Source organism: Ictidomys tridecemlineatus, chromosome 8, assembly GCF_052094955.1.
Source record: "Ictidomys tridecemlineatus isolate mIctTri1 chromosome 8, mIctTri1.hap1, whole genome shotgun sequence".
Classification (NCBI taxonomy): domain Eukaryota; kingdom Metazoa; phylum Chordata; class Mammalia; order Rodentia; family Sciuridae; genus Ictidomys; species Ictidomys tridecemlineatus.
In genome coordinates this window covers 57,778,938-57,804,706 of record NC_135484.1, presented here as the reverse complement: position 1 = coordinate 57,804,706, position 25,769 = coordinate 57,778,938, and the positions used below count along the sequence as shown (strand labels likewise).

The following is a 25,769-nucleotide window of genomic DNA, read 5'->3' as shown; positions in this document are numbered from 1 at the left end:
AATAAAATACAAGTAAAGCAAAGTAAAATAAAATAAAACAATCCTTTATTTTTTATATTAAATGTTTAAAAGTATAGTTCTTTTTTTTTAATTGGTACTAGGGATTGAATGTCAGGGCACTTTACACTTGAGCCACATCCCCAGCCCTTTTTATTTTTTTATTTTAAGACAAGGTCTAAGTTGCTAAGATTAGCCTCAAACTTGTGATCCTCCTGCCTCAGCCTCCCAAGTCATTTGGATTATGGGTATGAGCTATTTCGCCTGAATAACAGTATAGTTCTTAATGCCTTATATGTTTTCTTATTTGGAATCAGTAAGGGGGAGGATGGTGGAGGCTGAGAGTTAAAGCATAAGACAGCAAGTCATTCCTTCATATAGGGGTTTGTCAATCATTGGAAGAACTTTGATTTTGGAGGAAATGAGAAGTCATTGGAAATTTTTAAGTTAAAAAGTAGTGTAATATGACTTACCTCCTTAAAGTATCATTCTGGCAGCTGTGATTACAGCATAATTTGAGAGGTACTGTTGGAAACTGAGAGATCATTAACGAGGCTTTTCCAATGCTGTGGGAAAGAGATGGTGGTGGTTTGGACTGGGACGTTAGCTGTAGAAGTGGTGAGCGAAAATTCCAATATGTTTTGAAGGTGGAGACGGCAGGATTTACTGGTGGATCAGAAGTGGACTGTGAGAGAAGAAGAGTCCAGGATGACTCCAAGGTTTGTTTGGTCTGGGCAACAGGAAAAGTGGAGGGAGCATTTACCAAGATGGGGAATACTGCAGAAGGAACAATAAATCGAAAGTGTGGTTTTGGATATATTTAGTTGGAGAGACATAATAACCATCCAAGTGGAGATGTAGATTAAGCAAATGGATTAAGCATATGGAGTTCTCTGCCTGGAGATGAAATTATTTAGAGAAAAGATGATACTTGCAGCTATAATATTAGATGAGATTACCATCAAAATAAGTATATATAGAAAAGAGGACCGAGTCCTGAGCATGCTAAGCATTGAGAAGCAAGAATAGCAAAAGGCATGAAGGAGAGAAGCAGGAGGAAAATCAAGAAGGGATTTTGTTTTAGAAGGAAAGAAACAGTTTCAAAAAGGGGAGATTATCAGGGATGTTCAGTGGTATTATGAGCAAGTAAAATGACCACTGAAACCTGAACTGCTTAGTAACACACAAGTCATTAGTAAAGTTGGCTGGTTTGGTGAACTAGTGGGACTTAATGCCTACCTGGATTGTGTTCAACAGAGAATTAAAGGACAGGAAGAGATAGCAAGTATAACCTATAAGTGACATTTACCGGTAAGTAGGCTGTAAATGAAGCCATAGCCCAAGGGAAGAAATTATAGCATGTTTATGTGTTGATGGGAAATGATCTAATAGAAAGGAAAGATTAAACATGCAGGGGAGAAGAGGACAGTTGCTCCAGTGATTTCTTTGGGTAGAAAGATTGGGATTTAAAGCAAACTGGGAGAGCCTGTTGTGAATATAGCTGGTTCATTCTTTGAAACTCAGGCAAGGCACAGCCTACAGGCACAGATACAGGTAGGTAGGCAGATAAAAAAGTGGGATAAAGTAAGATTTCTCACCATTTTATACTGTTTGTTTAATGAAATTTGAAGCAAGATCATTTATTGAGAGTGATGGTAAAAGGAGATTAGGAGATTTAATAAGGAGAAAGTATGAAATAGGAAAATAGAAGAGTGAACACATTGTGGAAAAGGGGAAGAAAGAGTTCCAAGCCATACCAAAGATCCACTTAAAGTTAGTGGACATGAGTTTAAAGTCAAGTCAGTTGATATGATTCTGTTTTCTCCTTCGTTGACTTCATGATTATGGATGTGAAATAGGCATTAAAACAGAACTATCTACAGTTGGTAGGTATACTATTTTTTTTCTAATTGAGAAAGAAAAGGAAGAGAAACAAAGGATTGGAAGGTGAAGGGAACAATTATAATGATGGAAAATATGAGCTAAACTGGGTAAGGAATGAAGACATTGAAAAGGTATTAGGCTCATGGACATAGGTTGCAGTGGGGTCAAAGAATTATAGTTGGGATCCTAGAAGAATGACCTAGCAAGACAGGAGGGGGTGTTAGTCAAAGGTGAATTACTGCGCCAACCACTGACATTAATTGCATGTCTTATTGTGGTTAAAGCTTTGATACGTTTGATATTTAATGATTTTCAACTATCTGTTTAAAGTTTAGGATGCCCATGATCTTTGTCACTCTAGTTTTCCATGTGCCACTATTTATAATCTGTAATAAAATATTAAAATAAGCATTGTGACAACTGACTATAAACTGAAATAAATAGAAAACAAGGTTTGACAGTGTGGTGTCTGAAGATGGGTCTTTATCAACTGATGGCTGGAACAGTTAGTTACCAAGGTACTGATTTGTTCCCTGAATCTTTAAAAGGCTTCAGATATCTTTAATGAATTTCTTGAGTTCTTCTGTGGATATTAACCATATCTATTTTCTGATACAGTTCTATTAATGAGAATAAAATTATTTTTTGATTCATACTTCATGTTTATTAGCATAATTATATAAAGTATCCTAAAAAATCTTATTCTGGATTCTCTAGTTATTGTCATATTCATTATTTATTTTATTGTATTTCAAAGAACAAAGTACTGTATTAATATGTTACACTATTTTTTCCTAATTTATTCTGTGATTATTCTTAATATTTCCTTTCCATTCATTTTATTTTTTACCAAAATTTAATGAATGTTTGTCAATGGGTATGCACAGTCCACGGGTCTAAAGAGTTACATGGGACTGTGGTAGAAATTTAAAATAGGGCAGATGCTAAAGGAAATGTTACTTATTGTCATCATCTGATCAGTCTCTTCCTTCAAGAATGCCTTAGCATATTTCTCTGCTTCTTCCCTCTGTTGGAACCATTTCATGTCTTCCTTTAGATAATTTACCACTTCAGCCAAGTTCTAGTTTGTTTTAGTCAGCTTTTTCGTTACTGTGACCAAAAGACCTGGCAAGAATAAATAGAAGGGGGAAAGTTTATTTGTCTCACACTTTTAGAGGGCTCAAAGGGCTCAGTCCATACATAGCCAGTTCCATTACTCTGGGCCTGTGGTGAGGCAGAACATCAGGGTGTGGCAGAGGATGTAGCAGAGGAAAGCAACTACAGACATGCATCAGAAAGCAGAGAGCTATTTTTACCTTTTTAAAAAGTTTTTATCTTTTTGGATTGAATCCAGGGCCACTTAACCACTGTGCAACACCCCAGCCCTTTTTTATATTTTATTTAGAGACAAGGTCTCACTTTGTTGTTGAGGTCTTACTAAATTGCTGAGGCTGGCTTTGAACTCACAATCCTTCTGCTTCAGTCAGTGCCTCATGCATGCTAGGCAAGCACTCTACCACTAAGCCACAACCCCAGCCCTGGTTTTGTTTTGTTTTTTTTTAAATGAGTTATAATCTGTAGCTATCCAGATTTATTGTAGAGTGTAAATTTCCCACATTTGGATGACTTCTGGATCCTTTAGATAGGTCCCTTTCATTTTTTGAGAACTTGCTGGTATAAAACACTTTCATACTCATAGTCCACAAAATATTTAAAATAGTGTTATTAAATGATTGGTTTGGTTTGCTGAAGTGCTTGAAAGCTAGAGTCCAGTTAATTTATATTAAAAGAGAAGTAAATACTGTTATATTTCTGTATGTTTCGTTTGCCTGGAACATTGTTTTTATTTTATTTTGAATGGCTGTATAGTAAAATTAACCTTTTGTTTTGTTTTGTTACTGGGGATTGAACTCTGGGGCACTCGGCCACTGAGCCACATCCCCAACCCTATTTTGTATTTTCATTTAGAGACAGAGTCTCATTGAGTTGTTTGGTGCCTTGCTTTTGCTGAGGCTGGCTTTGAACTTAAGACCCTCCTGCCTCAGCCTCCCGAGCTGCTGGAACATCACCATGCCTGACAACTTTTTTCTCTGAGTATGCAGTTCTGTGAATTTTAATACATGTATATATTCCTGTATTTGCCAACGTAGTCTGTATTCAGAACAATCTTATCACCCGCCAAAACCCAGCCTCTTGCTATCTTTTATAGTTATCCTGCCTCCAACCATATATCCTAGCAACCACTAACTTGTTCTCTTTCACTATACTTTTATCTTTATGAGCAACATCTAAAAGGAATAACACATTTTTATTTAACATAATGCCTTTGAAATTCATTCACACTGTTTAATGTATCAATAGCTCATTTACAAAAATGCTGAGTGTTATTCCTTCATGGGGGTAGAACACTGTTTATATGTTCATCTGTTGGGTGTTTTCCAGTTGTAGCAGTTATGAACAGAGCCACAGCACAGACTTGTGTGAAGATTAGTTTTCATTTTTGGAGTGAGATTGCTGAATTGTGTGGTCATGGTCATATTTTTAAACTTATAGGAAACTGCCAAGTTGTTTTCCAGAGTGTGTGTACAATTTTTAATCTCCCACCAGCAATATATGAAAGTTCTACCTGCTACACATCTTTGCTAGCATTTGGTATTGTCACTTTAAAAAAATTTTTATATTAACCATTCTAATGGGCATGTAGTGATGTCTTATCGTGGTTTTAATTCTCATTTCCATAGTAGTTACTGATACTGAGCATATTTTTATGGTTTTTCAATATCCTTTTTGATGACATGTCTGCTCTGGTCTTTTGCCCATTTTTCACTTTTTTTGTGTGTGTTTTAGAGAACTCTTCATAGACATTGTGGATACAAGACTCTGCTAGAAATATAACTTGCACATAGCTTCTTCAAAGACAAGTCTGTGGCTTGTCTTTCCAGTCACTTAAATATTTCTTATAGAGTAGAAGTTTTAGTTTTGATGAAGCTAATTTTTTCACTTTTATTTGATTTCATGTTTATTTGATGTCATGTGTAAGAATTCTTTATTTAATCCTAAGTCACAAAGATTTCCTTCTGTGTTTTCTCTAGTATTTTAATACTTTTACATTTTCCTATTTATCCATGATCCATTTAGAGTTAGTTTTTGTAATAAAGTGTGAGGCTTAGGTCAAGATTGATTTTTTTACCTGTGACTATTATACCATTTGTTGAATATTCTTTCTCCTACAGTGATTTTTAGATCATAAAGTTTAACTTCTGTCATTTCAAATTAAAAAGTAGAAATTTTGAATTTTTGATTACATGGAATTTTTTTGTTTAACAAATTCAAAATCTGGCCCATCTCTCAAGAGAACTTACTGTTAGAACCATATTTTCTGTGGAAAAAATATAGTATTAAGGATTGTACCTTAATTATTAACTATATATATATATTAAGTGGGATTATTTTTTCACTGTTTTAAAGTTCTGCTGAATTTAATATCTAACTCCTAGTGTCCAGTTATTCAGTAATAGTAAAAGTTGTATTTTATTTAAAATTTTCCAGATTTGAGAAGTTTCTTAAAATTTCAAATGAAATAATTTTAGATTTATTCTGCTTAGTTTTTCTTAGTTTATTTTAAAAAGTAGGACATTTAATGGCTTTATAGAGCTTTCTTTATAATAAAATGAAGATGATTGTAACTAAAAGATTTTTTAAAAATTATGTTTCTTCTAAAAAGTTGTCCTATACTTGGTAACATTTAAGAAAACACAATTTACTGTGAGGAAAAAGAAGTAATTTCTAACAGTAAAATTGTAGGGGAGGGTAATAGAATGATTATTTTGTTAGCTCCTGTTGACTTTTTAGTATTTTTATGAAATAATCACATCAGCCTGTAATATAAAGTTAAATCTTTTATGGAATAACTTTTTAGTTTATGTTTGCAAATATTTTTAATGAGCAAAAGGATTAAAATGATTTTAATCTTTAATGATAAATATATAACTTCTAGGAACATTTGCAGTGATGTGGTAGATATATACGTTGAATGTGTACGTATAACTTTGGGGTTTTTTTGTTTGTTTGTTTATGGCTTTTCCTTTTACTTTCTTTTTAATTCTGTTTTTTTTCCTGGGGTACTGACTATTGTCTTTGTTCTCCTTAACCTTCCACATCTTTTGACCCAACCACACTCTCCAAGAAGTACTATTCATAATAATGCAAGTTCTCTTTTTTCAGAGTGTTGACTTGAGAGTTTTAAAAATAACTTAGAAAAGAATACTGGAATTCTGCTGCTCTCCTTTCACTTGCTACAATATTTAATTTGCATAACTGCATTAGCTTTTTAAATTTTCTACACAAGTTAAAGTGGTAAGGTATTTTGTTTAGAAAGGTAGTTAATTGTTGAGATGTTTGGTATAACTGCTTTTGGTATGGAAGTATAGGGAATTCTTTTTATGTGATCATAAAAGACTGATTAATTTATCATTTTTTAAAAAGCTCTTTATACTTAAAATTTGATATGAAACTTTACATTCCTTTTAATCCAGTATTAAAATGGTACATTATGATATGTTGATCATTTATGGTCAGGAAGACCAGGGTGAACATAAACAGAAACTAATTATATGTTGTCAGATTTTGTTTCAGCTGAGAAGAGTTAACTTGCCTTTTGGCAAGAAAGTGGAGATGTCTGATACTAAACTTATTTTTTACAGGGCCATAATTTTGTGGGCTTAAATTTCTCTAAATATGCAAGAAGATTTTGGAAGTCATTAGATTTATATTTTGGGGGGTTAAAATAATCAACTTAGGCTTTCCTTATTAAAAGGCTATGTATTGTGTTTATTAAAATGAAAAATATTTGTTTATTGCCCTCATTTGCCTTTGAGCTAAAAATTAACCAGTGGTAATTCTGCCTGTTTTGCAGCAGTGCAACCTTTTCCACTCATTATCTCAGTGATATAATTTGAAGTTTTCCATTAACTTTATACTTGGGAAATTTAGTGCTACGTATTTTGAAATCTCCATAGCATTCCTAAGGAATATATGTTTTACTTTACAAGTTCTGTCAGTAATTTTTTTTCATGTTTTTTTTTTTTTAATAGTCCAGTACCTGTTTCTAAAAGAAAAATTAAAATTCTGTTTAGGTGGTAGAGACGTTTGAAAATGTAAATCAACAAATTCCAATAAATAACTGTTTCACCCTGATACTTGTGTGATTAGATTTAGGAATTTGCTGTTTAGTAGGTTCCTATTGTGGCAGAGAAATCTTTCAGGCATGAATTGATAGTCCAGATCCTTTGAGGTCTGTCTATTCTGACCTATGACCCCTATTCTTACAGGGTCAACATCTGAGGGCAGGAGATTAAGGCAGTTTAAAGACCAGAATGGTAAATGGAATGGAAAAATTAGCCAGCACATTTTGGGTGCAAAACATCAAAGTCATCAAATAGTTTGCTTATTTTAAACCTGGCTTATGGGTATGACAAGCTAATTTTACTGTTCATAGGAATCAGAAAAAAATTATAACCATGATTCACTTAAAGGTACTATTTATAGAACAGTAAATTTTAACTGTAGAATACAAATTAGTTCATAGAGCTTAACCTCAAAATATCAAGGAATGCAAAAATAGTTTGTCACAATATCAGTACATTTTAATCTTGTATCCAATTTGGGTATTTAAATTTAAACTTGGAAAACATTTCTTAGCTTTTGATATGAAATATTTTAATTTATCAACAATGTTGAATAAAAAATATATACCTTTACTGGCTCATAGTTGGAGTGAGGATTTGACTGTAATAATGTACTGCTGACTTTAAATATTTTTTAAAGCTGGAAGTACAAAATAGAAAAAAGTAAATTTATCAGGCAGACAACTTGTTCTTTTTTTCTCCTTTGTCTTTTTGAGACTTTTATCTTTTAAATTTTATCTCTTAAAATGTTCCTCATGCTTTTTAATTTTATGCTTTTCATTGTAATTTCAAAATACAGATCAGTAGGTATTCTTTCTTAGTTCCTATATGTTGTTCCCTTTTAAGAAATTCCCCCAAACCCTTTATTTTACATTCATTTGTATCCTGGACAGCTGTGAATTTGCATCTTAAGCTTCCTACTAATGATTAGCAAAGGGCTAGAGTTGAATAACTGAACTGTTGCATCCAAGTGTTCATTCATCTATGTAGTGACTAAGGAAATTAGTAAAACCAATAGAATACCCAAGTCTCCTTAATTTTGCATTTTTTATTCTATTCTAATTTTTGCTTATTATAGACCTAATTTTAGGGTGGTTTTCTAAGTCCTTTCTTCTTGTGATTATTTGGCCAGAGATCTCTTAATGAGGCAATTATAGTTGTTTCCTTCATTCGCATTATCTTAGCAGATGCTCTCCCTGCTGTGACCTCTGTTCAGACCAAGCAGACAATGTGCTGTTCTCATCACCCTCTGCCAGACATTGTGTGGGGCTGAGCTTCATTTTGGCGCTGCATAGGTCTCTCAAGATGCCTGATGGGAATGGTCAGAAGCCAAGTGGCAGATAATCAGAATTTTAGGTTGAATTTCTGATTGTTGTTTTATTCTAAGCAGAATAAGCAGTAAAATAATGCCTATGGGGAAAATAAAGTTCCAGAGGCATCTCTAATAAAATTGCAAGCTGAAATTATGGATTTAGGAAGTAACTTAGTTTTCTTTCTTTATACTATATTCCTAGTGAAAAGAAGATCTCATATTTATTGTATGGTTTCAGTAAAAGTGTATTGTGAGAATTGGGTAATATTTCAAAACTTTGAGATCCTTTCAAAAGAGAAATCAGTTTAGCCTCCAATATTAAGTATGTGTGTTTTTTAATAAATGTTATGAGATTGTTCAAAGTCTCACTTGAATTTTAAAGTTTGCTTAAATGTCTTAAATTTAAACACAAATTCTCATGTTTTGTGTCTGCTAGCTATGATGTCCAGTCTTTTCCTGTGTGAATAGAATAAGAGCTGATCAAGTTGAAGAGTAATCAATAGAAAATTTCCACATTTATGCTGCTAACTCCTCCTACTGATATACTAGTCTTATGCCCCCAACCCAGGTAACAATCTAGGAGAAACACAAAGTTCTTAGCAACCTTTATCCTCCATTAGTAAGGAATGTAGTCTGATAAAGTTGAAGTCTGAGCAAAGGTCCTTCTGTATTTATGTTGGAATTTAAACTTTTGAAATTTGGTTAAAATAAACAGATTAAGATCTAGGATTTAACTGTTCTCATAGAGCTTTTTATTTCAGTTGGTATAGTAGGATTATGCCATTAATATTATAATTTATAACATGATAATATAAATTATATGCTTGTACTTATCAGTAAGAAATAGTAATTCAGGAAAACAGATTAACTTTTTGTAGAATTAGATTTATAGTCAATTTTGACATAAAGTAATATTTTAATATGTGCATTCACACAACGTAAGGCTTTTGAAAGTGTAGGTACTTCAAATATAAGCAGAAATGAAACATTAAAATTTTAAAACACTTGGAAAGGAAGAAATGCTCATTTTCTTAAAGTCTAGAATAAATCAAGGAAGAATTTAAAAATTTTAGTTTGTAAAATGCTCTGAGTTTAATCTCATCTATTATATGATTATTTGAAACAATAGATTAATAAGGAACAAAAGCAACTGTTTCCCTTGCTTTGGGAGGAAAGCTGTTTGTTGATTGGACTATAGGAAATGTTCAATCTCCAGAAATTAAAAAAAATTAAAAGATGTATACATGTATCAAAAATTAAAAATTCTACAAAATATAATTTTTATTTTATAAAAAATAGGATCAAATTATGTGGTAACTTTCTTCACAATTGGAAACTTGAGTGAATACAAATTTAAAACTCTGTTTTCCAAGAATCATACACTAAAGGCAGTTGATTTCATAACCATCCTTATTAATGGAGAAAGTAGGATATGATCTTTTGAGGAGCTTATTTGCCTTATGTTAAATGGGAACCAGGGACTTGACTGCCTCCCCGTTAACCATTCTTTATTGTCACAAATAAAAGACTCCATGGATAGTAGTTTTTGTTTTTTAAACAGGATCATTGTTTGAAACTGTTATTAAACCAGTTCCTACTTTTTCTAACTTGGCTGATTTCAGAAACTGTTCTTTGATTTCAGCATTTGATTTTTTGTTCCCTTGTTTTCAGTAGTCCATATAGAGTCCCCTCTTAGTAACATTTTACTGGTGGTACTACCAATGCAATAAGAGAAGACAAACTTATAAAAAGATCTAAAGATTAAAAAAGAATTAACCAAAGTTCTCTGGTACACCAACAGAGATATATCTGAGATTATTTATAGATAAATTATTGGAATACTAATCAGAATAAATTAAAAAAAAATCTAACAAGATTAATGACTATAAAAGTACAACATACAGGTTGAACTAAGAACAACCTAACACCAGGAACGTAAGAATTATTGTACACCTCAGGAACTCAGAATTAGAAACTGTAGGTTCAAAAAAGTTCATTTGGGGGCTGGGGCTGTATGTAGCTCAGTAGTAGAGCGCTTGCCTAACATGTGCCAGGCACTGGGTTTGATCCTCAGCACAACATATAAATAAATTAAAAAAAGATTTTTTTAAAAAAATAAAACTGAATGAAAAAAAGTAGAATTAAAAAAAAAAGTTCATTTGGAGACTATGAGCACATAGCCAGTGGTAGAGTGTATGTTTATCATGTACAAGGTACTAGCATTAGCATCACATAGGATCTTATTAAAAATGCACATTCTCTAGCCTCACCCCAGTTACCCTGGGATGTGGATCTCAGCCATGGGTGTCCCCACCGTTGCCCCAGCAAACTCTCCAGGTAATTTTTTTTAATTAACATTACCCAGCTTTCTTTTTTTTTTTTTTTTTAAGAGAGAGAGAGAGAAAGAGAGAATTTTTAATATTTATTTTTCAGTTTTCGGTGGACACAACATCTTTATTTGTATGTGGTGCTGAGGATTGAACCTGGGCCGCACACATGCCAGGCAAGTGTGCTACCGCTTGAGCCACATCCTCAGCCCCTATCCAGCTTTATTCTAACTCATTTCTGTGACATCTAAAAATATCCTTTTTCCACATATTTTATTGATGCATTATAGTTGTACATATTGATGGGATTTGTAGTTACATATTCATACGTGCACACAATATGACAATATAATTTGGGCATTATTACTCCCCAGCACTTCCCCCATCCCTGCTTCCTCCCACCCCTAGGTTCCTTTCTTCTACTGATCTCCTTTTGATTTTTAAGATATCTACCCCAGCTTTGTTTTCATTCTTTTCTCTTTAATATCTGTGATTAGACAAAATCTATGACCCTTGACATTCTGAGTTTAACTATGATGCTGATGCATTAGCAATTACAACATTACAAATATCTTTCCCCATTCTCTCTTATTCTCTAGCTGTTTATATTCTTAGTGTTGGAATTTTTATGTCCATATGGTTGTAACTGGTAATTCCCTTCTGCAGATGGTTTCATGTTAGGGTTGCCCAAAATGGTAACAGACTGACACATATCCTGTATGTCACTTAACAGATTGGTTTCTAGTTCCATCCATTTTCCTGCAAATGCCATTATTTCATTTTTTCTTTATGGCTAAATAAAACTTTATTGTGTATATATATATACCACATTTTCTTTATCTATTTATCTGTTGATGAACACCTAGACTAATAGTTTGGCTGTTGTGAATTGTGCTGCTGTAAACATGAGTATGCATGTATTACTGTAGTAAGATGACTTTAATTCTTCAGGATAAGTATTGAGGAGTGGAATAACTGGGTCATATGGTGATTCAATGCCCAATCTTTTGAGGAATTTTCATACTGATTTCCGTAATGGTTGTACTAATTTACAGTTCCACCAACAGTGTAAAAGTGTTCCTTTTTCTCTATATCCTCTCCAGTATTTATTATTATTTGTATTCTTGATAACTGCCATTCTCACTAGTATGAAATGAAAGCTCAGTGTAGTTTTTGAGTTGAATTTCCCTACTTGCTAATGATGTTGAACGTTGTTTTCATGTATTTTTTTTTTGCCATTTGTATTTCTTTTTTTAAGAAGTGTCTGTTTAATTAATTTGCCCATTTATTAATTGGGTTTTGGCATAAAGTTTTTTGAGCTCTTTATATACTCTGGATAGTAATCCTCTCTCGGAAGAGTGGCAAAGATTTTCTCCCATTCTGTGGGTTTTCTCTTTACATTCCTAATTGTTTCCTTTGCTGTGCAGAAGCTTTTAATGATGTCCCATTTATTAACTCTTGGCATTATCCCTTGAGCTTTAGAGGTCCTGTTGAGAAAGTCCTTGCCTGTGCTTAAAAGCCCCTGCAGGTAATTTTGATATGCTCCCAGGTTTGAGAAACACAGGTTGAATGAAGGAGAACAAAATTTATTGGCTCACATAATTTATCATTCCAGGAATTAAAGTAGTTTCAGGTGCATCTGGATTTGAGTGTTCAATCCCAGTGTCAAGAGGGGTATGGTTCCTAGCAATTCTGCCAAGATCCCAGGATTGATTTTATTCATCCAGCCTAGAATGTGGTACTCTGATTTGCCAGACATGAGTCATTTGCCCATTCCTTATTTTGGGGAGACAGGTAAGTCCCATCCAGATCACAAAGATTAAAAGTACGGCAGGGACGATTTTCCAAAAGAAGATCAAAGTACCATGAGGAGGGGGAGATACTGAATGGGGATACACAAAAATAACTGATACACAGAGAAACAGTGCTAACTAAAAGAAAATTTTCTGCACACTATTACCAGACAAAGAAGTTGACCAGTAGTTTGTCAGGAAGTATCACCTGCATGAAATATTCATTTCTTCATGTGTTTAGAAATTTTATTAGTTTATGTATTTCTTCTTTACCAGCTGCCCCGCCCACCCCCCCTTGAGTTCTCATTCCTCCATGCCTGTAATTTCAGTGACTCGGGAGGCTGAGGCAAGAGGATCACAAGTTTGAGGCAACTTAGTGAGACCTTATCTTCAAAATAAAAAATAAAAAGGGCCAGGGATGTGGCTCAGTGATAGAGCACTGCTGTGTTCAATCCCCAGTACTTAAAAAGAAAAAAATATAAATATGTATACATATACATAGAGGCTAACATTTATCTGAACAGTAGGTAGGTTGACAAACAAAGGCAGAAACAAAATGAAAGAAAGAATGATAAAATTGAATATGCCGAGATTTACCACAGAGGAAGTAAAACTATTATTACTCGTAGGCAAAAATATTTCCTTCCTTGAAAACCATAAATACATTAAAAATTATTAAAATTGTTACAAGAAGTGATTGATTACAAAGTTATACAAAATTCATCCTATTTTTTTTTAAGTGCTTAAGAATAAAAGGAGGAAAATATACCATTTTCAATAGTACACACACATACAAAGATAATATACCCAGGACAAGATTTACATGTGTTAACATTTACTCAAGTTTTCTTTAATGCTGACTCAGTATAGTCTTACTACTTTTCAATAAGGTCTTGCTTGTCTCTTATTAAACTTTATTCCCAAGTATTTTCATTTTTTTTTTTTTGATAAATAACACATTCTTCAGTGAGCAAAGGAAGGTACAGAGAAAGAGCTTCTTTCTTTTTGGTCAGTCATCTTCCTGTCTCCCTTAGAAAAATTATGGTTTGTCTGCTTACTGACAGCTCACAAGAGTAGAAATTACACCTTCTATATCTCAGAATTTTGACTCTGCTCAAGGGAGCTAAAAGCCAGCTCTATATTCACATAAAGGAAAGAAAAACCATGATTGGGGAAAAACAAACAAACAAACAGTTATTCATTTACAGAGTAACCTGAGAGAGAAAACTGCACTTCTAGAAAATGTGGTTCTTACTGACATCTGAAGAGAATTTTAACATAAACATATCAGTTTAGAAGAGAAATGAAGGCTCTCTGGAACTAAAAATATAATTTCAAATTTTAAAATTGAGTACAAAAAAAAAAAAAACAGTGAAAGAAGAGAGTCACCCCTGAGATCTCAGTCAATAATCTGGAAGAACTCAATATTCAAAAAGCAATGTTAGAACAAAAAAACAAGACAGGAGAAGGGGATACTGATAGGAAAGATAGGAAATTTTATGTATTCATTTTTGTGGTGAGAAATGAACCGAAAAGTGCTTTACCACTGAGGAACATCCACATCTGTTTTCATTTTGAGACAGGGCCTTACTAAGTTGCTTAGGTTTGTCTTAAGTTACTGAGACTGGCCTCAAACTTTTGATCCTCCAGCCTCGGCCTCCTGAGTCATTGGGATTATGATGCCCAGCTAATGTTCATTTTATGTATGTATTGTGTAGTCATTTTGTTCTCAATTTTGGGGAAAAAGGAGTAAATGAATTAAAATGTAAAGTATTGGGGCTGGGGATGTGGCTCAAGTGGTAGCGCGCTCGCCTGGCATGCGTGCGTCCCGGGTTCGATCCTCAGCACCACATACAAACAAAAATGTGTGTCCGCCGAAAAACTAAAAAATAAATATTGAAAAATTCTCTCTCTCTCTAAAAAAAAAAATGTAAAGTATTAATTATTTAATCACTGGTTAGGTGAGTTTTCAAGACTCTCCTCATTGTTCAGAAGTTTGCTCTTAAAATTTAATTTTTTAAACTTTATATAATAATGCAGTGTTTTATTAAGAAATAGTAGCTCTGCTGGGCAGCAGGGTGCACACCTGTAATCCCAGAGTCTTGGGAAACTGAGTCAGAATGACCACAAGTTTGAAGCCAGCCTCAGCAACTTCACAAGGCCGTAAGCAACTTAGTTTATTTTGAAATACTGTGCCCCCCCCCAAGAAAAAAAATTGCACTGGGGATACAGCTTATTCCTATAGTGCTTGCTGAGTATGTGGGAGACCTTGGGTTCAATACCCTAGCACTACCAAAAACCAAAAAAACCACATATATATTTTAATTCCAAAAGTAATGTAAAACCACTTTAGAAAAAAATTATAGCAATACAAGAAGAATAAAGTAATTTGTAAATTAAACCCCTCTTTTTAAAATAAGTGTAATATTTTTATTTTAAAATATTTTGTATATCTTAAAATCTTCTTTCTCAGGAGACAGGGTCTTACTATATTGCTCAAGCCAGCCTCAGACTCCTCTACTTAAGTGAGTCTCCTGCCTCAGCCTCCCAAGCAGCTGAGAATAGCGGTGCATACCACCATGCTCCCCTAAACTTTCTTCTTTCTAATTATTTTACTTTTTAATCTAAATGTCTGGATATATACTACTTTATGGTTTAAACACCAAAATGTATAAGAAGGCATGGAGTGAAAGTTCTGTCTTCCATACCCTAGTGTTCATTCTACCAGTGTTTAACCATTATTCTTGTTATATTTTTATTGTAGAGGTTTTTAAATGTATATACAATTGATTGAAAATGTTATATAACACTGTTTGACCCCTTTTTTATTTGTTAATTTTAATAAATCATCTTTTATTATAAGTCAATAAATAAGCATTATAAAACTTTTTTTTTGAGAGAGAGTGTATTTTTTTAATATTTATTTTTTAGTTTTCTGTGGACACAACATCTTTGTATGTGGTGCTGAGGATCGAACCTGGGCCGTATGCATGCCAGGCAAGCACGCTACCGCTTGAGCCACATCCGCAGCCCCAAAAACTTTAAAATACACATAAGGCAAGAGAAAAAATCATATTCTTATCATATTCTTTGTTTCACAACAGCGATTTAGTGTCTCTCAGTTCTGGAGACTAGTACAAGTCCAAGATCAAGGTGTCAGCAGGTCTAGTGTTTTCTGAGGCCTCTTATTGGCATGCAGGTGGCTGCCTTCTTGCTGTGTGCATGCACCTCTGCTATCTCCTCCTCTGATAAGGACATCTCTCACACATTGGAATGGGGCCCCATTCTTCTGACCTTATTTAACTTAAATTACCTCTTCATAAGACCCATCTCCAAATGCAGCCACATTAGGGGTTAGGGTTTCAACATGTAAGTATTGGGTGGGAGGTACAATTTGGTCCATAACAACCTGATATCATTTCATCCTTCTTTTCAATTCTTTCAATATCCTTGTGTTTTATATGCCCCATATAAACAACATAGAGCTGTTTTTGTATTTAAAAAATCCTATCTGAAAACCTATAAATGAGTAGGTACATTTAGACTGTCTACATTTACTACCATTATTAATATATTTTTTATTTCAAGGGTTTCCTTATTTATTTACTTTGCATTTTTCTCTTTTCTTTTTGGTTTTGTTCTCCTTTCTCTATTATTGTCGATTGAGGTTTTTATTGCTTTTTTATTTCATCTCCCCCTCCCAGTAGTCCAAAGTTCATGTAATATTATTTCTACTTCTTTAGTGGTTCCATTAAAATTCTATCAATCTTATCAAGTTAACAAAGTCTTAAGTTAGGCAACAAGTTAATTAAGGCTGATACTCAGTGATCACACATTGGTGTAGACATACTGTTTATTTTCTTCACCATTCAGATTGTTTTATACCTATAGAATAACAATAGTTAAATATTTTTACTGTTACTTCTGTTCAAACAAATAACACTTAGGGTATTTTAAATTCTAAAATCCTCCCAAGTTATAGGCTGTGTTTTAATTTTTGTTTTTATTTTTAATTACTATAGTTATGATAATTATTTTTATCGATATGCTTAACAAACTTTGCATTTACTCTTCCTCTTCTGTCTCTAACCTTTCTACTGGGATCATTTTCATTTTTCCTAATGTATATCTTTTAGATTTTTCTGTAGGAACACCTGTTTGTGGTAAACTATTTTTTAAAAATATGAATATATCTTTATTTTACTTTATTTTTTTTTCTTTATTGATTTATTATTAGTTGTTCAAAACATTACAAAGCTCTTGACATATCATATTTCATACATTTGATTCAAGTGGATTATGAACTCCCATTTTTACCCCATATACAGATTGCAGAATCACATCGGTTACACATCCACGTTTTTACATACTACCATACTAGTGTATGTTGTATTCTGCTACCCTTCCTATCCTCTACTATCCCCCCTCCCCTCCCCTCCCCTTCCATCTTCTCTCTCTATCCCATCTACTGTAATTCATTTCTCTCTCTTGTTTTTTCCCTTTCCCCTCACTTCCTCTTATATGTAATTTTGTATAACAATGAGAGTCTCCTTCCATTTCCATGCAATTTCTCTTCTCTCTCCCTTTTCCTCCCACCTCTCGTCCCTGTTTAATGATGATCTTCTTCTCATTTGGCATTTGTTTTTTAGGGATTGGCTGGCTTCACTTAGCATAATCTGCTCTAATGCCATCCATTTCCCTGCAAATGCCATGATTTTTGTCATTTTTTAGTGCTGAGTAATACTTCATTGTGTATAAATGCCACATTTTTTAAATCCATTCATCTATTGAAGGGCATCTAGGTTGGTTCCACAATCTAGCTATTGTGAATTGTGCTGCTATGAACATCGATATAGCTGTATCCCTATAATACGCTCTTTTAAGGTCTTTGAGGAATAGTCAGAGAAGGGGAATAGCTGGGTCAAATGGTGGTTCCATTCCCAGCTTTCCGAGGTATCTCCATACTGCTTTCCAAATTGGCCGCACCAATTTGCAGTCCCACCAGCAATGTACAAGTGTATTACTCCTATTTTAAAACACCGGTTTCAGCCAGATATGGAAGCATGCACCTGTAATTCCTTCTAATTGCAAAGCTGAAGTGAGAGAATCAGTTGAGACCTGGTGTTTGAGACGAGCTAGGACAACATAGTGAGACCCTGTTTAAAAAAAAAAAAAAAAAAAGAAGCAGCTAGTTTTCCAGGTTGTACCTTTCTAATTAACAGATATTTTCTCAGCATTGAAACAGTATGCTGGCTGCTAGTTTTCCATTGTTACAGTAAGAGCTATCTACCATTAGTCTCATTGATTTTTTTTTTTAATAGATGATCTTTGTTGCTAGATGTTTGTAAGATCTTTTTATCTTAGGTTTCTGTAGTTTCAGATATCAAGTGTAGATGTGGATGTATTTTCACTTATTGTGCTTGCTATATGTAATAATGTGCTTAATTCATCCTAGAAAATTCTGTTACTATTTCTTGAAATATTGCTTCTCCTTCATTGTTTCTATTCTCACACACATAAATGTGAGTACAGGATACACTTCAAATATTTCACTCTGATCCCGATGGTTTATAACCACTCTTTTATATTTTTAACCTTGTATTTTGTCACTGCTGGGTTTCATGTAATTTCTCAGATTCATTTGTCAACTTACTAAGCCTACCTTTCACTGTGTCTGAGATGCCTTTGAATTTGTCCATCAAGTTTTAAATATCAACAGTATTGTTTTCAAATCTAATAGCTCTGTTGGATTTTATACTTTGAAATGCGCCTGGTTATTTTTTTATTGCTAGTCTCTTGCTGATTATTCATTTTTGTGATTTCACCTTTTATTTCTTTAAAAAAGTTTATCTCTAACTAAGAGTTTCTTTTTGACAATTCAAATAATGTCCTTGGAGATCTAAATTTCTAGAGTGTTGTTTAGCCTGGTTCTCATGCATAACGATGGACTTTTTTCTTATTGTTTCATGATCTTTGTTTATTAAATCATACATGTTTGATTATAATCTGTGGAATACACAGCAAGCTTAAATTAGGAAAGCTTTCCTTTAGAGGGAGTTGTGTTTGCTTCTGTCTGGAGATGCCATTGCCACTCGGGCTCTGATTATTGTAACTAATCTCAAGTATCCCTGCCTGGACATAGAAGTAAATTCAGATGCTGTCACCCCATGTTGTTGTCTGTATCACTTAGTTCATTTTTTATCTTGATGTGTAGTTTTTGAATGTACTGCAATATGTGTATTCATTTACCTGTCTTTGGGCCTTTGGGTTGTTAACAATGTATTGGTATAATGGATAAAGTTGCCATAAACATTCTTGGCCACATATTTTTATTTCTCTTGAGAAATTACATAAAAGTAGAGTTGCTATATCACAGAATAGTTGTACAAACCTTTTAGGAAACTTCCAGTTTTTATTTTAAACCAGTAATTTTCAGGTTGTTCCATTTTATTTGATTAATTAATTAATTAATTTCTTTGCTGGAGATTGAACCCAGGGTTGATTAACCACTTAGCCACATCCCCAGATCCCCTCGACTTTTAAAACAATATTTTATTTAGAGAGGGTCTTTCAGCCTCGCCAAGTTGCTGAGGCTGGCTTTGAACTTACAATCCTCCTGCCTCAGAATCCCAAACAGATGGAATTGCACAGGTGTGCCACCACATCTGATTGTTCCATTTTCTTTGAATTTCAAGTTTTAGAGTTTTAAATTTTAGCCTTTCTACTGATTGAGTAGGAATAGCTTATTTTAGTTCTATTTTTATTTCAATGATGCTAAATACACATTCTTTCATGTACTTTGAGCCATTTGTGTTTGCTTTTTTGCTAGTTTGTTTTCTAAATTGGTGACCTTTTATTGTTATCTTAAAAGAGCTTTTTAGATTGTTCTACACATAATTTCATTGATAGATAAAATGTACTGAGAATATTTTTTCCAATTCAGGTTTATCTTTTTATTTTTGTACTAGTGGCTTTTGATGAACGGAAGCTTTTCAATCATAGTAATATGCAATTCATTATTTTTAAGAAAAAATTATCTGGAGCTTATTGTGTTCTAAGAAGTGTTTGGCTACCTCAAGATTCTCCTGTTTTCTTTTAGAAGTTCTATAGTTATATCTCTTTTTTTTTTTTTAAGTTGTAGATGGACACACAGTATCTTTGTTTATTAATTTATTTTTTATATGGTGTTGAGGATCTAACACAGTGCCTCACGTGCAAGGCACTCTATCACTGAGCTACAGCCCTAGGCCTATTATATCTGTTTTTTTTTTTTTTTTTTTTTTTTTTTTTTTTAGTGGTATTGGGGATGGAACCCAGCAGCACTCAATCTACTGGTGAGATATATCTGCACATCCCCAGCGCCACCTCCCTTATTTTTTCCTTTTGAGACAGGGTTTCACTGAGTTGCTGAGGATGTTCTGGAACTTGGAAACCTCTTGCTTCAGCCTCTCAAGTCGTTGGGATTATAGGCCTATACCACCATGCCCCATGTATACCACCATTCCCAGCATATAACTTTTGTGTTTAAGTGGGTGATTCATAAATGAATTCATTTTGACATGGGATAGTGTAGTGGGACAGTTCATATATTATCTCTGAGGTGGGGAAATACTTACCTAGTAAGTATTACCCAGAAAATACTTATCCAGAAGTAGAGAATGATTCCCCACCCCCATTTCTTTGTCTAATTGTTCCAATTCCTTTTTTATTTTTCAATTTTTTTGGTACTGAGGGTTGAACACCAGGATCACTTAACCACTGAGCCATATCCCCAGCCCCTTTTATTTTTGAGACAGGGTCTTACTAAGTTACTGAGATTGAGTCTGGCTTTGAACTTGGTGATCCTCCTGCGCCTCAGCCTTCCGAGATGCTGGCATAATAGGTGTGTACCACCACTCCTGGCTCTAATTCTTTTTTGATGAAGGCTTTTTGTTTTCATTGATTTGCCTTGGTACTTCTGTTGGAAATCATTGGCTTCATAAAGGTATCATAGTTAAGGTTTTTATTCTTCCATATTAACTTGTTTGTCCATCCTAATGCCAATATAATACAGTTTTATTTACTTCATCTCAGTGATTGTCAGCTAGACGTGGTTTTGTCCTACAGGAGACATTTGACTATGTCAAATGTCCTTGATCTTATTAATAACTGGGGAGAGGTGTTGCATTGGCATCAAGTGGGAGGAGGTTAGCAATATTGTTAAAATCCAGTAATGTATAAGACAGTCTCCACAAGAATTATTTGGCCCAGAATATCATAATGCCAAGTTGAAAAGTCCTACTATGTGTCGCTTTAGAGTAGGTCTTGAAATCACATAATACCAGTTCTTTAGTCTTGTGTTTCTTTTTCAAAATTGCTTTGGATATTCAAGGCATTTTGCATTTTTTTATAAATCATATACTGAGCCTGTCCTCTGGAAATTTGATTGGCACTGCATTTATCTGTAGTATGATTTGGTGTGAGATTTGAAATCTCTATAATTTTTTAGTCTTTTCTCTTTAAATGTTTTGAAGAACTCACCTATGAAACAATATGGACTTAGAGATTTCTTTGTTAAATTATTTTATTATCAATTCATTATTTTTTTTAGCAAACAGAAGGTTAATTAGAGTTTTTTAGAAACAGAGCCAATAGGTGTAGAGATAGATGAACAGTTTTTTTTTTTAAAGGAATTTTCTCACATTATTATAGGAGCTCACAAATCTTAAATCTGTAGGGTAAGCTAGCAAGATAGAGAGCCATGTAAGAATTTATGTTGTGGTTTGAATCCTAAAGCAGTTTGGAGGCAGAATTCCTGTAGACTGGCAAGTCTAAAATCTAAGGGCAAAGCAATAGGCTGGAAGGGAAGAGTAGATGTTTGCAGCTTAAGGCCAGAGGCACTCTGGGAACAGCAATCCTTCTTCCTCAGGCATCTCTATTTAACTAATTAGAAGAGACTCACACAATGGGTAGGGTTATCTGCTTTACTCCACCTCTGTTTGGTATTTATAACATTGAAAACTGTCTTGCTGTGACCAAAATACCTGACCACAACAGTTTAGAGGAGGAAAAGCTTATCTCACAGTTTTAGAGGTTCGTCCATGGTGAACTGACTTTATTGCTCTGGGCCTGAGGTGAAGCAGAACATGGGGTGGAAGCGTATGACTAAGGAGAGCTTCTCTGATCATGGTGGCCAGAAACAGAAAGAAAGGAGGAGGAGCCAGGGGGACAAGATATAAAGTCCAAGGACATGTGTCTAGTGACCTACTTCCTCCAGCCAAACCCTGCCTGCCTACAGTTACCATCCAATACAGTAGACCTTTCAAATTATCAATCCGGCAAATGTATTAATCTACTGATTAGGTTGCTGCTGTCATAATATAATCATACTCACCTTTGAACATTGTTGCATTGTCTTTTAAGCTTTTGGGGGATATGACGTATTCAAACCATAACATTTTGCCCCAGCCCCCAAAAAGCTTATGCCCATCTCAGAATGCATTTTGTATTCTGAGTCTTATCTCCAACAATCCTTATAGTCTCAGTAGTTCCACAATTACCCCAAAATCAAGTCCAAAGTTTCCTCTGAGACTCACAGCAAACTCTTGATTATGAGCTACTGTAAAATAAAAAAGCAAGTTACATTTATCCAGTTACACAGTGGCATGATCATTTCCATTCCAAAAGGGAGAAATAGAGGGATTGGACCAAAATAAAACTAAAACTCAACAGGATAATCATTAGTTTCTGTAGCTCTACTTTCAACATTTGGGGCACATGACAGTGAGAAGTGATCTCCCAAGGCTTGTGTAGTCCCTCCCCAGTGGCCTTGCTGGTTGTGGCCCACATAGCCTCTTTCTTAGACTGGCTCTGTCTGCAGCCAGAAACTTTCCTCAGTGGACTTTCCATAGTTACAAACATCTTTTAATATGGAGGATCTGCACTGCAATCCTAGCTTTCTTCTGTGGCGCTGTCTGCAGGAATTCCAACCCTCTTGTCTGGCCTCCCAGGCCTTCCTTTGAAATCTCAGTGAAGCCTTCATGACACACTAACTCCAGCATCCTGCATGCCCACAGAACCAGCACCACATGAATGATGCCAAACTCTGATACCAGCTGCAGTTCCCAGGTCCCTTGGATCACGACTGTGGCTTCTGAGTAACTGGGTAGCTGAGCATAGTGACCCAAATCCTAGGTGAACAACTTTCTAAACATACCTGTGTGAGCAGGGTGTCCCCAAAGTCTCTTCTTAGAAGAGTTTTCCTTTTTACACCATCCCATGGGTGTGGTCTTCCTGAGCCTGGAGAAGTCCTCAAGACATCTTTCCTATTGTCTCTGTGCAAAGTACTTAGCTTTTCTTTAGGGTTGTAAATTTCTTCAGTAACCATACCTTCCCTGGCTCCTATTTTACATGCCCTTTTCTACCTTAGGTTTTAAAATTCTTTCTGTTCTGTTTTCTATCCTGATTGTCACAGTAAAGCTGGCTGAAAGCTGCCAGCAATACCCATGCCATTGCCTCAATGCTGTGTTGCCTTGAAATTTCCTCTGCTAGATTCATTAGTTCACCATTTCTAAATTCAGCCTCACACAAAAGTCCCAGGACATGGGCAAAATGTAGACAAGTTCTTTTGCCAGAATGTAGCTTCATTGTTCTCGTCCAGTTCCCAGTAGAGCCCTCATTTCCATCTGAACCTCATGAGCACAATCTTTACTGTCTGCACTTTTGTTGTAATTTTGGTCTTCTGAGCTCCCACCAGAATCACTTACTATATTCTGCTTACCACAATCTGCTTGCTGTAGTCTAAGGCTTCTCTACCCTGATGCAGTCATGTCCAAAGTTTTCTAAACTCCTGACAAACCAGCTCCAAAGACTTCTGAACCACATGGTTGGATTTGATCACAGCAATAACCCTATCCTGGGTATATCACCTTTTTGTCACTATTACCAAAACACCTGACAAGAACAACTTAGAGGAGGTTTGTTTTTCTTTGTATATATCTTGTTTGAGGTTCTCTGAGCTTTTTTATATTTCTTGATCCAAGGTGTTTCCAGTACAGTTTGGAAGACTTTGGCCATTATTTCTTCAAGTATTTTTTTTCTGCACCTTTCTCTTTTCCCTTTCTGAGATTCTAATTTTGTACATATCAGCCTATTTCATATTGTTTCATATATCACAGAGACTCTGTTCATGTTTTATAATCCTTTAGTTTCTTTGTCATTCAGTTTTTATTTCTGTAATCGCTCTTTAAGTTCATTGACTCTTCTAAAGCTTCTAAGATGCTGTCATTCAATCAGTGAATATATTCATTTTAAATATTGTAATTTTCAGTTGTAGAATTCCCTGTTTGTTTAATTGTCCCTTCATTTTTTTCTTCCAAGATTCCCCACCCCCTTTTAAAAAAATTATTGCTTATCTTTACTTTTGAATAAAGCAGGATATGTTGTTGAGCATATTTATGATAGTTATTTTTAGTTCCTTTGTGATGTTTTTAACATTTGAGTCTTCTTAGGGTCTTGACTAAATTTTTATTTACATATGGGTTGCTTTTTCCTGCTTTACAGGTCTAATATTTTCTTTCTTGTATGCAAAATGTTGGACTGTTAGGTTGTGAGGAGTCTGACTTATTTTATCTTCTTTATGAGATTATGGAGATTAGTTCTTTCATGCAATTTTATTTCAGGTACATTTAAATTCTGCCAGCTTTGTTTTCATTCAGTAGTAAGGTAGTTCTATCTTGTTTTTTGTTTACTACTGGTACACAACCCTTCTTCCTTTAGCATATGGTCCTTCTTCCTAAGGCATGTAACTAGGATCTTAAATAAATATAATACCCATTTCTAGATTTATATTTTAGTGTGGTTTCCGCACCCTGGAAAACTCTTAATATCTCCTATGTTGTGTGATCTTGGATATATTTGCTTATTTCCATGCCAAATGATAAAGTCTCTTTCTGTTCCGCTTTGCAGGGCCTCAACTTGTAGACATGCAGTTTAGGAGTGTGTGTTCAGGGGAGAGGGTAGTCCTCCATGCATATATTGCTTCTGTCCCACAGCCTGTTCCAGGAATTACAACTGCTTCAGGAACCCTGACCTCAAATTTGTGTTTCTTCAGCTCTTTGACACTGTTGTGCTATGTTTATATTCTATTTCTTTGCCCCTTGCTTCTAAGTTTACACAAAGCTAGGGCAAACATGGTGGCTTACTCTGAGTGTATATTTTTCACCAAGCATCACAGCATTTCTTTTTCTCTCTCTCTCTCTCTCTCTCTCTCTCTCTCTCTCTCTCTCTGTGTGTGTGTGTGTGTGTGTGTGTGTGTGTGTGTGTTGGTTGGTGGGGTGCTTACTGGAAATTGAACCCAGGGATGTTCTTCCTCTGAGCTATATCCTGAGCCCTTTTTTCTTTTTATTTTTTATATCCTGAGCCCTTTTAATTTTTTTTTATTTGGATAGAGGATCTCGCTAGGTTGCTGAGGCTGGCCTCAAACTTGGGCTCCTCCTGCCTCAGCTTCCCGAGTAGCTGGGATTACAGGCTGCACTACTGTACCTGGCCATCACAGCTTTTCACTATGTATTCTTCTATTCTTCTGTATCCTTCAATTTTAAAGTTGTAGATTGAAGAACTGGTGTAGTAACAATAAGTCTACCATGGTCAGAAGCCCATTGAAACAATATATTCTCAATTTTTTTGGTAATACAGGGATAAAATATTTATATTTCATAATTACATATAGAATATCTTTCAGCTATACTGTGATAGCTGTTTGTAGAAATAATTTATTTGTAATCTCTTATATATTTTTTTTGTTTCTAATTAGGTATTCCTTGTCATATATTAAAGGATATGGTTTCCAAGGTCTTTTTATGTACTTGACACTGAATTTATTTCTCAGCATGAATGTATGTGGTATGTTTTCTGCTATACTTACTTCATCACTGTCATCTGCCATCTAATGACACAGGGAATTACTTGGGTACTATACATGTATGTAAGGTATAGCTCATTTGAAGGGTATTATGTCATTTTTTTTTTTGTTACTAATTTGCCTTGATGTTATGTTACTTCAAAATGATTTCCCTCTCATTGACTATATGTACATTCCTGCTGGTATCCCCTATATCTCCTGTCTTTCACTTACTTCCATGTACTTGTATAGACTGTTTTCTGTTAAATTCACATTTATAATAGGTAAATACAAGTATTGGTAATTTCATTGGGTTTCCTGTGTACTTTTGCCACTGTATTTTTAATTGAAATGTGTTTTATTTTCCTTTAAAATATCTTTTCCTATATA

General features: G+C 34.5%; 1 protein-coding gene across 5 annotated transcripts in view; it reads left to right on the top strand.

The window, feature by feature from the left end:
• Lin28b (lin-28 RNA binding posttranscriptional regulator B) overlaps positions 1–25,769 on the top strand; it is a 127,109-nt gene that overhangs the window by 78,674 nt on the left and 22,666 nt on the right. For 3 of the 5 annotated variants that reach the window (XM_021729717.3, XM_078019553.1, XM_021729716.3), the window contains one exon: positions 645–716. The exons of the other annotated variants lie outside the window; for them this stretch is intronic. In XM_021729717.3, coding sequence (XP_021585392.2) covers positions 645–716 — 72 coding nt within the window. The remainder of the gene's footprint in view (positions 1–644; positions 717–25,769) is intronic. 5 annotated transcript variants of the gene reach the window in all.